This window comes from Camelus ferus, chromosome 3 (genome assembly GCF_009834535.1).
Source record: "Camelus ferus isolate YT-003-E chromosome 3, BCGSAC_Cfer_1.0, whole genome shotgun sequence".
Lineage (NCBI taxonomy): Eukaryota > Metazoa > Chordata > Mammalia > Artiodactyla > Camelidae > Camelus > Camelus ferus.
Window position 1 is genome coordinate 91,868,818 of NC_045698.1, and position 14,606 is coordinate 91,883,423.

Below are 14,606 nucleotides of genomic sequence, written 5' to 3' on the forward strand. Positions count from 1 at the left end.
GTCTTATGGACCAGGATTAGTCTCTCCTTACTCCCAGGGTCAGGTGGACAGTTTGGAAGAAAACAGTCCTCATGATCTAGTGAACTGATAGATAAGGTCAAAACCAAAGAGGCATGCCTGTGCATCCCCTGACCCACAGTGGAGTGAAAAACATGCAGCAGGGATGGAATTCTATAGAGAAGTGCACTCTCCCTTCCTCCACCCCAGCTCTCCCTCCTTACTTCTGCTCGCAGACACTTTAGGGTGCTGCTAACTGAGCTGAGGACCACAAACTGCCCATCTTTTTTACTTCACTGGTTTCTTAAGGCCAAGAGAATAAGGCTTCCTCTGAAATTATGGGAGGTTTGAAATGAGACATACTAGCATTTATTAGCTGTATCACTTATTAGCTGTGTGATGTTAGCCAATAATTTAAACTCTCTGAGCCTTTGATTCCATGCCATAAAAAAAGAGTAATGCTATCTTGCATTGGCTTGTGGCGAGACTTAATTGCGATAGTGATATAAAATGTCTAGGAAAGCCCTAACCATAATAAGAGGTCAGTAAACAGTAGTTGGGTCCCTCCACCTTGGCGAAGCACTAGAACATTGTGAACATTTGTTGAGAGTTTATTGTGTTAGATATTAGTGTTACTCTTCAATATTTCTGATTCTCTTCTCTTTCTGGGCACATGGGAGAATTGTATTTCTCTTGCCCCTTCATTGTCCATGGCAGTGTGACTTAATCTAACCAATGTGATGCAAGTGGAAGTATTTAAGAACTGGGGTGTGTTTCTCCATGACTGCTGTTCTCTGCCAAGGGAATTGCAAAAGCAGTTTTGCTACGGAGGCACCATAAGGTGGAAGCATTCTGAAAAACTGAGCCAACACGTGGAGGACAGCTGCTCTGCAGGGCTGCCTAGAGCACACCCATGGTAGACTCTGTGTGATTCAGATTCAGAGGTAATTTATTAGTGTAGCATCATCTACACTATTCTGACTGATAAATAGACAGTGATGTATAAGATGGATCTGAAAATGCTGCAATATTAAAGTAAGAACTCTGATAAAGGAATATTCCAAGTAATGCAGGACACCTACTACTGCTGGGCTACGCAGAGACAGAATCAAAGAGGAGGTAGCATTAGAGCTGGACTGTGAGAGCCAAGAGAGAGAGGAACGAAAATACCTAAAGGATGGTTGTGTGTTCCCTGTGTGGGAAAAGGCAGTTGTACCGAGACAGTGCAGGCAAAAGCACAGAAGTATGAAAATCCATGGAGTATTCTAGGAAGAATGAGAACTAGCATTCCCTACAGAATTTCTCCCCAGTTAATGTTTTCCATGTAGAACATTTCTTTATAGAACATATGTGTCTTTCAATACAATGCTTTTATACCAATACTTATATAGAAAAAAAATATTAGATATATGTCCCCCCAAACTCAGTGCATTTTTACACAAAGTGATGAGGGTGGGGAACTCAACAGAGAAAGTCTTGAGGTTCATTCCAAGTGCAACTGGAGCATATTAAAGTTCACAGTAGACAACTGGAAAGGCTCTGAATGTCAGCTAAGGGCACATACAGCATGTCCTACAGATAAAGCAGCTATATTAACGTTTTAATGATCAGGAAGGATAGTTTTAAATATTTTACATCCTTATTTTACGACAGTTTATTAAATAAATACAGAGATAAAGATTTACAAATATTTTGCTACCTAACATATTAGCTTGTTGCTTATATACAGGCATTTTACTGTGTTTTATGTTTTGGAAAATTGGTTGAGGATTTTGGATTGAGATGTAATGCAAGAAAAATTTTCCCGTTTAAAATAATGGAAACGGGGCTCCTGGTTAGCATTTTCGTGCAAACAATGTTCAGTGAGACTTGCCTGTATTTCTGAATGATAGGGCTTGGTCAAGACAGAGGTGTGACCTGTGAAGGTTGGACCTGAGGTAGTGGTGAGCCAGAGGTTCTGATGCCCAGCAGTGACATATGGATTAGTGTATTTTAACAACAGCCCTGACTGGGCATGGGGAGAGCCTGAAGTAGGGAGCTGGTGATGGCCGAGTCTAGGTGAGAGGAGAGGGCCTTGACTGAGGCAGCAGGGATGGAAAGGGAATCAGAGAGACACTTCAGAGGCTGAATGGTGGATGGAAGGATATGGAGGGTAAAAGTCAGGGAGTCTTCCAGGAGGGTGATGGGGAGGTAGCCATGGTTATATTAGCCAAATGAGGGAACCTCAAAGGAAGAGAAAGAAGGACAAAAAGCAGGAGCAACAGCAGATTTCAGGGGATGAGGATGGCTGCCAAAGAGGGACTTCAGTTTTAGATGCGTTGTGTTGAGGTGTTCTCTGGGGAGATTTCTGTGTGTCCTCCAAAACCCAGCCTAATATCTTACACTGGTTCCTCCCACCAAACAATAACAGTGACATCACTAGGATAGAACACAAATAGATACTCACTTATTGCGATAAGGTTTTGAGAAGAATGCAAGATTCGGGAACGTTTTCCTAAACCTGGAGCCTGTCAAATTCCTCTCCCCTGTTGCCCTAGGTCCTAGGAGCCCCACAGTAGTTAGGCCTGGGTGAGGGGGAAATTGATGTGACTTGTAAGAATCCCACTCTCTCTGGCCAGGGACCACCTGGATGGCTTTGCTTCTACACAGAAAGTAGAATCAGCTGGAGGATCATCATTTCTGCCTTAAAAGTCCTTGATATATCTAAAAAGTCCAATTTTGGTTAGTTGCATACAGAACTGATTGCTTTTAGCTTCTTCGAGACCTGGGGGATTGGTAAGAGTTTCTCAGTGAGATTTTAGATAGAATATTCTAGCCTTAAATCCACAAGAACTATATTGGACCTTGATAAAGAAGTGGGAAAATGACCATTTTTTTTGTTCCTGCCAAATTAATTTTAATTTTTAAAATTGATTTACAATATTATATTAGTTTCAGGTATACAACATAGTGATTCAAGTTTTTTATAGATTATACTTCATTTATAGTTATTGTAAAATATTGGCTATTTTCCCTGTGCTGTGAAATATATCTTTGTAGCTTATTTATTTTACATATAGTAGTTTGTACCTCTTAATCCTCTACCCCTATGTTGTCCCTTCTCCACTTCCCTCTCCCCACTGGTAACCTCTAGTTTTTTCTCTATATCTATGACTCTGTTTCTTTTTTGTTATATTCACTAGTTTGTTTAATTTTTTAGATTCCACATGTAAGGGATAACATACAGAATTCGTTTTCTCTGACTTATTTCACTAGACGTAATACCTTCCAGGTCCATCCACGTTGTTACAAATGGCAAAATTTCATTCTTTTTTATGGATGAGTAGTATTCCATTGTGTATATACATCACATGTTCTTTATCCATTCATCTGTTGATGGACATTTGTAGGTTGCTTCCACATCTTGGCTAGAAAATGACTGTTTTTGAGAAAGAATACATGTTTACCAGGGCAGGGAATTTTGTCTGTTTTATTCACCGATGGATCCTAGTCCTAGAACAGCCCTGGAACACATGGGAGCTCAGTAAATATTTGCTGAATTGAATTGAATTGACATTCAGTCTCTTCACAAACTGTGTTTCCTATTTCCTGTCAGTTTCTAGAGCAGTCAGTGTGGGGCTGTGCTGACACATCTTCCTCTTCACTGGCTCAGCCACAGTTCTGGGGCTTGGTGGGTGCACACGTTGGGAGCCTAGGCAATGGCGGAGTGCTGACCACAATGCCGGTTTGTGCTGGAAGGAAAACATGTCTTCTTGCACAGCAGGACCTGCATTCTCCCACCTGCCAAATGCCCAGAAAGAGCAGGAATGGTTGTTTCACACAAGCAGTCAAACACAACACATGCAATCCATGCAGACAATGCCCAGGGTAATGGCATCACCTGTAAGGACCTCCAGCAGATGCCTGCAACTGTCTCCCAGCACACATTGCAGGGCCTGTGATCAGTAAATATATGCAGGGATTAATGGCATGGCTGATACTCTTACTGGGCCTCTCCTCCAGGTCTTAGTTTTAAGATATATTTTAAAGAATATATATTTTTTGGATCCTTGAGTAATTTTCTCAAGCAGAGTAACCTCTAGTTACGGTCCTAACAGTCATGAACAGGCAGACTGGAGTGTTGTTCTGCCTGATGCTGCTGTTCTTCTGGGAATATGGATGGTGGGCACCTCTAAAACCCAGCGTTCCCAATACAGCTGTCTCCCAGCATTTCTCTGCCCCTTTTGTTATGCCACAACTTCAGGTGAGGTGAAGAAGAACTCCCCCAGGCCACAGCACTCTGGGCTCCACGAAGAGGGTGTCTGGCTCCTTTCCTAAACCGGCAGTGGGACCGGTCTGCCAAACTCTTCTCATAGGCCAGGAAGAGACCTAGTTACAGATTCCTACACTGCCCTCCTCCCAGGGGAAATCCTGCAACTCATTTTAATTCTCTGGCCAGTCCCAGAAGTCCCTTTTAATCACTCATTCATTCATCACCTACTCTTTAACCTGCACCATCCTAGGCTCTGGGTATACCGTGGACAGGAAGCTAGACTCAGCTCCTGCCTGTGTCCCTGGGCCCACATCCCCACTAAGTCCTGCTAGAACACTTCCACCCATGGCATAACTAGCAACCCAGCAACTTCTGCCACCAGTGGGATAGGAGTGCTGAGTCTGCACACATGCAGATCTTCCCTCCAAACTCAGCATGTTCTCACACAGACTGTGCTCACTTCAAGAGTAAGACAAAGGCCAGCAACAAACTGAACCAGAATTGTCTATTTTTATTTTATTGGGAATAAATATTAATTTTCCAAATTCTCAATCATTTCATAAATAATGTTAAGTTAACAGACATTTTACAGAATATTACATTAAATAAGATAGATTAAAGCATATACCTATTTTGCCTGGAGCAAACTGGTGGAAAATACTTCAATGATTCTGATACCTTAAGTACATCTCAAATATTTTATTTGTATGCTTTCTGCCTGTGTGAGGTGGTGAAGTAGCAGAATGCCTGAAATATTTGCTTTGCCTCTGAAGTTTAATTACACTGAACATTATGGCCCAACCGTTGGTTAGCCCTCATTCTCCTTGCAGTAAAACATCCTTCTCTTCCTCCCAAATCTTAAGCTACAATAAGACAGTTTAGTCTCAGCTTTCTGTTGTCCACTCAGTGTTTATTACGCCAAGGAAAACTTGCAGGTAGTCTAGGAACTGTTTTACTTGCCATCTTTCTCCTCCACACTTTTTCTGTGAAAAGAACAGACGACAAGCATTGTAGGAAACTGTCAATTCCTATAAACTGAGGCACAGCCAGACAAAAATGCTTAAGTTTCCACTAAGTGTTTTTAACTTACTTTTTGGAGGTCTATATATTCTTTAATTAAAGACAAGTTTTGGAATAGCTTTTCCACGGCATCCCCTTGTTCAGTTTGATTCTTCAATGTGTCTATTCCCTGAAAGACTTCTTCAATACATAGTTGGTGCTAAATGAGGAAGATTTAAAAACTATAAATATTCAAAACAAGGGATAAAAATTTGGTACCAAAAGTTTAGTGTTTTGTGTTGTCTGCTTGAGTTCCCTTCTCCAAAGAATTTTTCACTTGTTCTTTTTCTAGGTAGCAAACCACTTCATACTCAGATACAATTTCCAAAAGTAGATAAAGTTTATATAATTACTGAGGGGTTTTACAAATGATATAAATTAAGTGCCTCACGAAAAATAAAATGTTAGAAAGTGAAATGCAACTGCACATCAGTTGCCTTTTATAGTTCTAGCTGATAATTTTATTCTATTCAGACTAATGAATCATATAGTTTACATTTTAATACAACTATGACATACTCCAAATGTATACAATTACATCATATAGTCAGAATAATTTAAGTATATGGAAATGACTATTAATATAGGCCATTCATTGTCTATTTTAAAATCTACTGAGCATGATTCTAAAAATATAACCCTAACATCCTAACACTTTAGGAAAGACATGAAAGTGAGGAAAGCCATAGATAGAGTTAAATGGAGACTAAAAGGCCCCTCTCACCCAATGTGGAATTCTTCTGGAAAGACTGCCTGACGTGAGGCTAATTGAGGTGGAAAACTGACAATAGCACCAAAGGGCCTGATCCACTTGTTTAATGGATTTTACTTGTATAAAGTCATTCTTAATATTTATAAGTACATACATATACACCCACGCATAAAAACAAAATGGAGAAAATTAAATAGCTCAAGTGATACCGAATACTTTATAGCTTAAAATATGAAACTTACTTACTCATTCAATGATTTTATCAAATCATGATTTAACTTACATTTGTATGTTCAGGAGTAGGAATCATCAAGTTCTGAAAAGGAGAGGAAATACATTCATTTTTAAAGCACTCTAGCACTCATAACTTTTAATAAAATGCTTGCCAGTAATACGGTTACAATTGTATATTACTAACACACTCCTAATTTTATGATTAGTAACAGATATTTAAAAATTAACTACCACAAATGATTATCTATATGTTTCAAAGACTGTAGGAATCAAAAAGAAAATTACCCCATCGCCTATCAGCAGAGTTCGATGAGTGGAGAGCAGTGTCAAGGTCTCTGCCACCAGTCTATTCATCGGACTTTCTACAGCAATGACACAAACGTAGGCAGCTCCAAGACCTAGCAAACTCAAATACAGAAGCAATCTCATGGCTCTGAAATGTTCAGCGTTTGTCTTGGCAAAGAATAAGCATAGTACAAGATTGCATCCCCAACCAATTTATTCTCTCTCTTTGAGGAAATGAATAATTTCTAGCAATCAGATAGAGAATGCCTAATAATGGCAAATCGTGAAACTAAATGTTTCCAATGTCTTGTATCTTAAAAAATAAATTTTACTTTTATCTTTTAATAATAAAAATCCCTATTTTTCCCCCTTTAAAAACATTTTTTTATTACAAAAGAAAATCTTTGGGTTGATACACCATTGTCCCACATTTGCATTTCTTAAAATCAGATGATTGAATTTCCTCTTAAAAGATGTATGTAAAAAGAAGTATGATGTAAACTACAAAAAAAGAATTTTAGACTAAAATACATAAATATTGGGAAATTTTTTCTGGTCAGCTAAATTCTATTGCAGTGGTAGCTAGGCTGATTCATCTTAACAGGAATTAAAAATACTGGTAGGAAGATGGTGATTAGAGCAGAGACTGTCAAAACGTAGCAGGGTCAAGTTGTGTTCACTGGGTCTCAGTTAGGATCCTTTCTGTTACCAGTGACCAAAAATCTAACCCAAACTGGTTGAAACCAAACAGGGGATTTATTAGCCCAAATGCCAAATGATTCAGGGTAGAAGCTTCTTCATCTTACTTGCCTCAGTGACCTCTGTCGCCATTCTCAGGCAGCTCTCCCACTGTGGACCCATGATGATGTCCAGACTCCTGAATCTATATGTATCCTGTTCATGAGCTGCAGAAGAAAGCAAATTGTGCATTTCTGATTGCTCACGTCCTAGAATGCAGCTTTGTTCACCCTTGATCCCATGTTCACCCTTGAACTGTGGCCAGAGGTATGGGATATACTGACTGGCTCTCCCTGGAGCTGGAGGTGGGCTTCTTCCCCCGCCAAACTGCATACTTGAGAAATTTGGGGTCCTAGGTAGTAGTAAGAGGGACTCAGATGCTAGGAAGGCAACCAATAAATAGCCATCACAGCCACATAACATAAGGGCATGACCTTTCCTTCGTGTCCTGAAAGGGTGGGGTGTCCTTTTGCACCCTGGGTGGGACACATATGAATATATGTGATCAGAGGAATCAGCCTTTGTGTTCCTTAGGCTCAGGTCTGTAACCCCAGAAGGGAGCAAATGAGGCCTCTTTTAGATCACATACATCCTTCTTCCCTGACCTGAACACACACATTGGAGGTGTAAGCCATTGCTTGTAATGGAGGGTTTCAGTGAGCATCCCAGTGTGGCTCTGGCTCTGTGTTGGTGGCCTGGAAGCCTGACTTTAGGACTATTGTAAGTATCTAGGACAGATGGTCCCAAGCACAAATTGCCACCTAGAACCTTTTTCTGGATTGAGTTCTGTATAAGCAGAGGCATCTGGGAGGTAGACAAGGCTTTTACATGGATGTAATCATGGCTCTGCACAGGCAGGATACAATAGTGTGGGACTTCAGTGGCCCCCTTCCTGTACCATGTCTGGGTTTGTTTGTGCTGAAGTATTGGGTTCTTGGTTAGGCATGCCTGGTTTGAACACTTGAGAGACCTTTTCTGTGAGAATACAGAAGTGACCGTGTCTCACTGCAGGAGTGGGTAGAAATCACAAGAGATCTGGACGAAGGTGCTCTTGAAATGATGCTCTCAAAACCAAAGCCGGGTTCTGGCAGGAGCCTTCTCTTCCCAGATTTCTTGAGAAAGAGAGATTGCCCTGGTTCTCTTCAGCCTCTTTTGGGCTACACTGAGTCATTGTGGGTTTAGATGAAGGTTTCAGAGGAATTTCCAAGTGACTTGTTATTTTAGTACCTTAATCACACAAAGTTGTGAGTTTTAAACTTCTGTCTGTTACAGCGCTGCACAGGGAATTGAGGTGATGAAGGATTGAGATACCACTGTACTTGCCTTCGCTAAGCAGGAGAAAACTCACCAACCACTCACTGTTTTTAGGGAGTCATGATGGCTAGCTAGGAAAATGAGTGAAATGGGCAAGGTGTGACACAACACAGGTGGTGGGACGGCAGTAGACTGCAGCACCTGACCTGTCCGCAGGTGGCAGGGTCTGCTCTGCTCCAGCTGACTGTTGCCATGTGACATACTTGGGCTTATGTTGCCAGATCAACCAATTTTTCAAAGCCAGAAAACCTGATTATTATATATGAGGTACTGATTTTCAAATGTTGGCAATTCATAGTTTTAAAAAACATATAGGGTTTTTGCAGCCTCTGATTTATATTATAACTGTGGGATCCTATTGGAGGGCAGGTAATTTTTAAAACCTCCTTTCAAAACTTTGTATCTTTAAATTTTTTTAAAATTGTGGTGAAGTACATGTAATATAAAATGTAACACCATAACCATTTTTAGGTATACAGTTCAGTAGTGTTATGTACATTCATAATGTGCAATCCATCTCCAGAACTATTTTCATCTTGCAAAACTGAAATTCTATACCCATTTAAGCAACAACTCCCCATTGCTCTCTCCCCCAGCCCCTGGCAATCACACTTCTACTTTCTGTCTCTATGAATTTGACTATTCTAGGTAACTCACATAAGTGGAATTGTATAGCATTTGTCATTTTGTGACTGGTGTATTTCACCTAGGATAGTGTCTTCAAAGTTCATCCATCACGTAGCATGTGACAGAATTTCCTTCCTTTTTTAGATGGAGTAATATTCCGTTGCATGTATATACCGCATTTTGTTTATCCATTTATTTACCATTTGAGTTGCCTCCATCTTTTGGCTACTGTGAATAATGTCACTATGAATATGAGTGTACAAAATTATATTTCTTATAATGTTGTCAGAAGTCATTAACTATTCCTCTGTTAGTCTCATCTCCACAACATGATTGAAAACTCTGAGCAAGGACCATAAAATGATGCACTTGAAAGAGATTTATTAAAACTGCAAACAAAAGTTAATAATTTAAATATCCTGTGCAGAATTTCAAGTAATTTATGTAGATATTCTAGCCTCAAGGAAATGGAGCATAATTCCCCTTAACTGTGGGATACACTTAAGGTAAGTGTGGGATAGACCTCATTTTAAAAAGTGCAGTCTGCAAGGGGGATTTGAGAGGAATAGCTTTGCAGTGGAGAAACCTGGCAAACTTCAGCCAGGTGGTCAAGATCAACAACAACAGTGATAATTCATGTTAGTAACACGTACCCTTAATATGATGTAATGAGAATGGCGTTTTATCTCTGTGGTCTTCCTCCCCAAAACTCATAACCTCTGACTAACCATGAGGAAAACATCACACATACCCAAAATAAAGGACAAAATACCTGACCAGTACTCTTGAAAACAGTCAAGGTCATCAAAAACAAGCTAAGTATGAGAAACTCACAACCCAGAGGAATCTAAGGAGACATGCTGACTAGATGTAATGTGGTGTGCAGGATGAAATCCAGGCAGAAAAAGGACAGGAAGCAAAAACTAAGAAAACCCCCCCAAAACTGTGGAGTCTGGTAATGTGCCAGTGTTGATTACCCAGTTGCGACAAGTGTACCATATTAATGTGAACAACAGAGGAAACTGGGTACAGAGTACTCAGAAACTCTCTATAATATTCTTGCAGCTTTTCTGCAAATTAAAGTTATATAAAATAAAGAGTTTATTAAAAATAACCTTGCAAGTAAGAAAAAGGTTAATGATTGTTTATACTATTATTAGTAAAAAAGACTTTGTATCCCATATGTGTCATGCACTTGGGACTTTTTTACTTCACCACTAGACTGTGAACTCCTTGAGAAGGCTTTTATTTAAATGATCTCTTTGTCCTCAATGACCAGCCTATTGTACTCACTCAGTTAATGTTTCTTGAAAAATAACTGATTGAATGAGCAGGCAGTTGGTTGTATTGACTGAACACATTAATGTGAATACTGTGGAAACTGAGAGTCTACTCCCTGGGACCAGGAGCTGAATAATAGAAACAACTTTGGCAGGACTCCTGCAAAAAAGATAGAGTAAGGCTAAAAGGTCATCTAGAGAGACCAAGCCAATGTGAACTACCATGGCATTTTTAAAAACCCACATTATTTTAGGAGAATAGAAAGAAATTAGCAATCAGTATTCAGAATTTTAAAGAATTACATTAGTAACTATACAGTTTAGAAAAAAGACTTTGAATAGTGTTGAAAAGTCATACTACTGGGTAACATCCATCCTTTTGCCCCAAAACCTTTGCCTCTATTTGTGGCTTCCAAATTGGCAGCATGTTCTTAAAAACTGATAACTGTGTTTTTTTTACTAACTGTATAGTCATTAAGGTCAAAAGACTTTTCCATGAACTGATTCTAATCAATCAATTGAGCATGATGCCACAAATTTTTTGCAGTGACTAAATGTAAAATGATAGCATCTCTTTCTTTTTCTTTATCTTATTCTAACCTTCATCCTTTCAATCTCCAAGTATATCTTTTGAATAAATTTTAATTGAATAAATAACATTATAGGAAAATAAACACAGAATTTCTTCCCCTTAGCTTAGCAACTAACAGGTTTTTGTTGACCTCTTCCAGTCTTTACTAGGACAGCTTCACAGAGTTGTAATCAAAGAATATGTGCACTTTTGTTTCTCTTTTTTGCTTATTAACACTTCTCTTTCATGTAGCTACTTACGATTTTAAAGGTTACCTGCTATTAGATGAAACTGATGTACCACAGTTTACTTCACCATTTGGGTTGTTGCTAGTATCCCACAATTACAAAAAATGCTACTAACAGCTCTCTGTATACTTTAAAAAATATTTCCTTATGCTAAGGAATTTGTGTGATCATTTTTATAGCTTTGTTACATTTTTACCAGATTAACCCTCTAAAAATATTCAATGCATAAAAAATAAATCTCTTATACTTTTACAGTGTTTTACAATTTATAAAGCACTTCCACAAAAATAACTTTGTTGAATACTGATATCAGCACTGTGGGATAGATTTCTTTCCTTCAAGATTCTTTAGCACTAGGGTTTAATAGTTTTGCTAATGTAATGAGTGAAACAAATGACAAAGGAAGGTGTGATGCAAGAAGCGGTAGTAATCAAAGAGGCCAAAAAATATGTTGGTAAACCTAAATAAATAATGCTGGTTAAAAAAAAATAACTTACTTAGGGGATTACAAGGAGGAACAAAAATACTAAACAATGATAATGTGGGAGATGGAAGGAGTGATCAGAGTCAGTGCATTTTATGGTTCTTGTACTGTTTGGAGGGTTGCTAAAGATACTCACTTTAGACTTCGAGACACCTGTGAAAAATCTAAGACTAACTATAAAAGAACTGAAATAGAATGTATAACTTCAAAACCAGTAGAATAGAACAAGGGAATAGAGAAAACTCAGTCAATCCAGAATCTAGGAAAGGAGAAGAAGAAATAAAGAAAAAGCACAAAAAAGATATGAGAAATATATTCAAATTTATCAGGAATAAAAGTATACTTCATGCAAATGACATTAAAAGGTTGAAAACCAAGGGATAGAAAGATACACTAGATAAATACTCATCAAAAGAAAGCCGATAGAATTTACTTTAGAAAGTGTTATGAGGATAAAGAGAATCACTAATAGGTATAAGATAGTATCGCATGATAGTTTATTTTCCATTTCATTAATTATGCTATAAGTGAAACCAAACATTTTTCAGCAGTAGTTTACCTAAGAACTGAGAACTTGACTGATAAGCCTTCTTAGTTCTTTGACTGATAAGCCTTCTTAGTTCTTTTTATTTTAAGGATTAATCATTTTTATTGCAAATCTTTCCACCCCCCTCCTAGAGTTCTTATCTCAGTTATAGTTTCCTATTGTTACAAACTTGAAAAATTTTGTAATGGAATCTAGTATCTTGTCGTGTCCATTTTTTTTTCTCTTCGATTCATTATTTTCTTAAGTATTTTAAAGTAAATTATAGAAAGCATGACACTCTATCATTAGCATTTCTATATGCACCTCAAAAAAAGGATCATTTTTTACACAGCAAAATATTATCACATCGAATATAATGAAAATAACAATAAAAATTTTTAGCATTTAATCTCCAGCCTACATTTAAATTTCCCTTTGTACCCCCCAAATTCCCTTCACATCTCTATGACCAAATCAGGATCCAATCTAGGACCATGTGTTGCACCTGGGTAACATGAAATTCAAATCTCTCTTAATTTGCCACCATCCTTTTTCTGAGGAAAAATGTTTTTTAGAATCTACAATAATTCTTGATTAATGACACTGATCTGAGAGCCTGGTCCAGTGTCTTGTAATACAAGCTACCTTCCAGATTTGACTTTTCCATTCTTGTGATATTAGCTAATACTTAATTCCTATGAATTGTAAGCTAAACCTAAAGGTGTGATTAGATTAAACTTAAATTAAAAAAAATCAAACTGTGTAAGAGGCAATGCTGGGTACTTCATGTTAAGACCACAGCAGGAGACATATAACATCTGGTTGTCTAATCAGTGTCACTGGTTAATCCATCACCTCCAAAAGTTTCCTCCACACCCCACCCCCCTTATTTTTCTTTCTTTCTTTCTTTCTTTCTTTCTTCCTTTCTTCCTTTCCTTTCCTTTCCTTTCCTTTCTTTTTTTGTGATATGAACAGTAAACATAAAATCTGCCATCTTGGCAAATTTTGAAGTACATAATATAATATTGTTATGTATAGGCACCATTGTGTATAGTAAATCTCCTATTAATTCATCTTGTATAACTGAATTTCTTATTTTAAAAGTGTCTATTCCTATCTTGTGGTAGTACTTCGAGAAGTAGATTTCCTTCACATATTTGCATAACATTTTATAGACATCTAACAGCTTTTGGTGTACAACGGCAGTTTCCAAACTTTGGTATTAAACGCCTCTCTACACTCTTAAAAATTAATGAGGATCCCTAAGAGCTTTTATGTGAGTTGTAACTATCAATATTCACTCAATTAAAAACTAAAATTGAGGGTTTTTTTTTAAGCAGAATATACAAGCACATATCCCATTATCCATCATCGCGGTGGTGTCTCCACACGTTAAGTGATTATTAGAAAACAATGTACATTAGGGAGCGACAGTGAGCGCAAAGGCAAATAACGGCTTAGCATTGTTAGAAAAGTAGTTTTGTCGTGAGCAGACACCGCATCCCTCTCCCCTCCAGGAGTCACAAGATCACACTTTGAGAATCGCTGTCTGTCACAAGTGTTTGTCGTCTCTTAAAGTTCGTGCCACTCGGTGCTGCCTGGTCCCCGGCAAAGAGCCGGAACCCGCGGCCAACGAGACCAAAGACACTAAATACACAACCTTCCTAGGCGGTAATGCCGCCGGAAACCAGAACTGCGCGCGCACCAGAGGCCTCCGACTTCCCAGCATGCCCCGGGCCTGCGGCGTAAACGCGCGCCGGCCGCAGGGACCCCCACGTAACCCGCGAGGCAGCCGAGGCGGAAGTCTGTGAGTGCGCACGGTCGCGGGCTCCTTGGGCCTGTGTCTTGTGTCTCCTGCGCGCAGCTTCTGGCAGGCCCCTACCCCAGCTCTCTCCGTCCCGAGCGGGAAGGAAGCCGGTGTGGGAGAAAGGACTTCAGCCAGAGCCTTCGCTCTCAGCTGGAGCCTCCCGACGCCGGGACTCGTGAGTCCTTACGGCCCGAGCTCGCCCTGCTCCGGCTTCAGTGTTAAACCTTAGAGGGTCCCGGTTTCTAGACCCCTGGTATTGAGAAAAGAAACATTTGCAAACATGTCTTGGATCGAAAAGATGAGCATTCTGGGAGTGCGGAGTTTTGGAATAGAGGACAAAGATAAGCAAATTATTACTTTCTTCAGCCCCCTCACAATTTTGGTTGGACCCAATGGGGCTGGTAAGACGGTAAGTCCTGAGTTGCCGCCCTCAGTTTATGGGTCGCCACGTCTTATAAGAACGAAGAATAAA

At 39.1% G+C, this 14,606-nt stretch overlaps 3 protein-coding genes across 7 annotated transcripts in view; 1 reads left to right on the plus strand and 2 right to left on the minus strand.

Moving 5' to 3' along the window:
• Positions 1-14,606, plus strand: part of RAD50 (RAD50 double strand break repair protein) — a 209,941-nt gene that overhangs the window by 117,194 nt on the left and 78,141 nt on the right. The window contains exon 1 of one of the 4 annotated variants that reach the window (XM_032476690.1): positions 14,097-14,543. The exons of 2 other annotated variants lie outside the window; for them this stretch is intronic. In XM_032476690.1, coding sequence (XP_032332581.1) covers positions 14,415-14,543 — 129 coding nt within the window. In that variant the 5' untranslated portion in view covers positions 14,097-14,414. Of the gene's footprint in view, positions 1-14,096; positions 14,544-14,606 lie in introns of those variants that run through there. One more of the 4 variants, XM_032476687.1, reaches the window with a different exon arrangement.
• On the minus strand, positions 4,767-7,438 carry IL5 (interleukin 5). 2 transcript variants are annotated; one of them, XM_032476698.1, is made up of 5 exons: positions 7,346-7,438; positions 6,540-6,652; positions 6,304-6,336; positions 5,340-5,468; positions 4,767-5,232 (listed from the first exon to the last, which is right to left on the minus strand). In XM_032476698.1, the coding sequence occupies exons 1-5, from the start codon at positions 7,398-7,400 to the stop codon at positions 5,134-5,136; spliced, it is 429 nt and encodes a 142-aa protein (XP_032332589.1). In that variant the 5' UTR covers positions 7,401-7,438; the 3' UTR covers positions 4,767-5,133. The 2 variants fall into 2 exon arrangements, with proteins under 2 accessions (XP_032332589.1, XP_006184146.1); XM_006184084.3 differs by lacking the exon at positions 7,346-7,438 and having other exon boundaries at positions 6,540-7,308.
• The window catches only part of KIF3A (kinesin family member 3A), a 199,943-nt gene continuing 192,759 nt past the window's right edge, over positions 7,423-14,606 (minus strand). The window contains exon 19 of the mRNA XM_032476695.1: positions 7,423-7,444. Within this exon, the coding sequence (XP_032332586.1) occupies positions 7,438-7,444 (7 nt within the window). The 3' untranslated portion in view covers positions 7,423-7,437. The remainder of the gene's footprint in view (positions 7,445-14,606) is intronic.

Bases quoted from the DNA above. Each gene is read 5' to 3' on its own strand.
- IL5 (XM_032476698.1), bottom strand. From the start codon at position 7,400: ATGGGTCCACAGTGGGAGAGCTGCCTGAGAATGGCGACAGAGGTCACT. The intron at 6,653-7,345 runs GTAAGATGAAGA...TGAGTTTGCTAG, and splicing joins GACAGAGGTCACTGAGGCAA to GTCTTGGAGCTGCCTACGTT. The intron at 6,337-6,539 runs GTAATTTTCTTT...TCTCCTTTTCAG, and splicing joins CTCTGCTGATAGGCGATGGG to AACTTGATGATTCCTACTCC.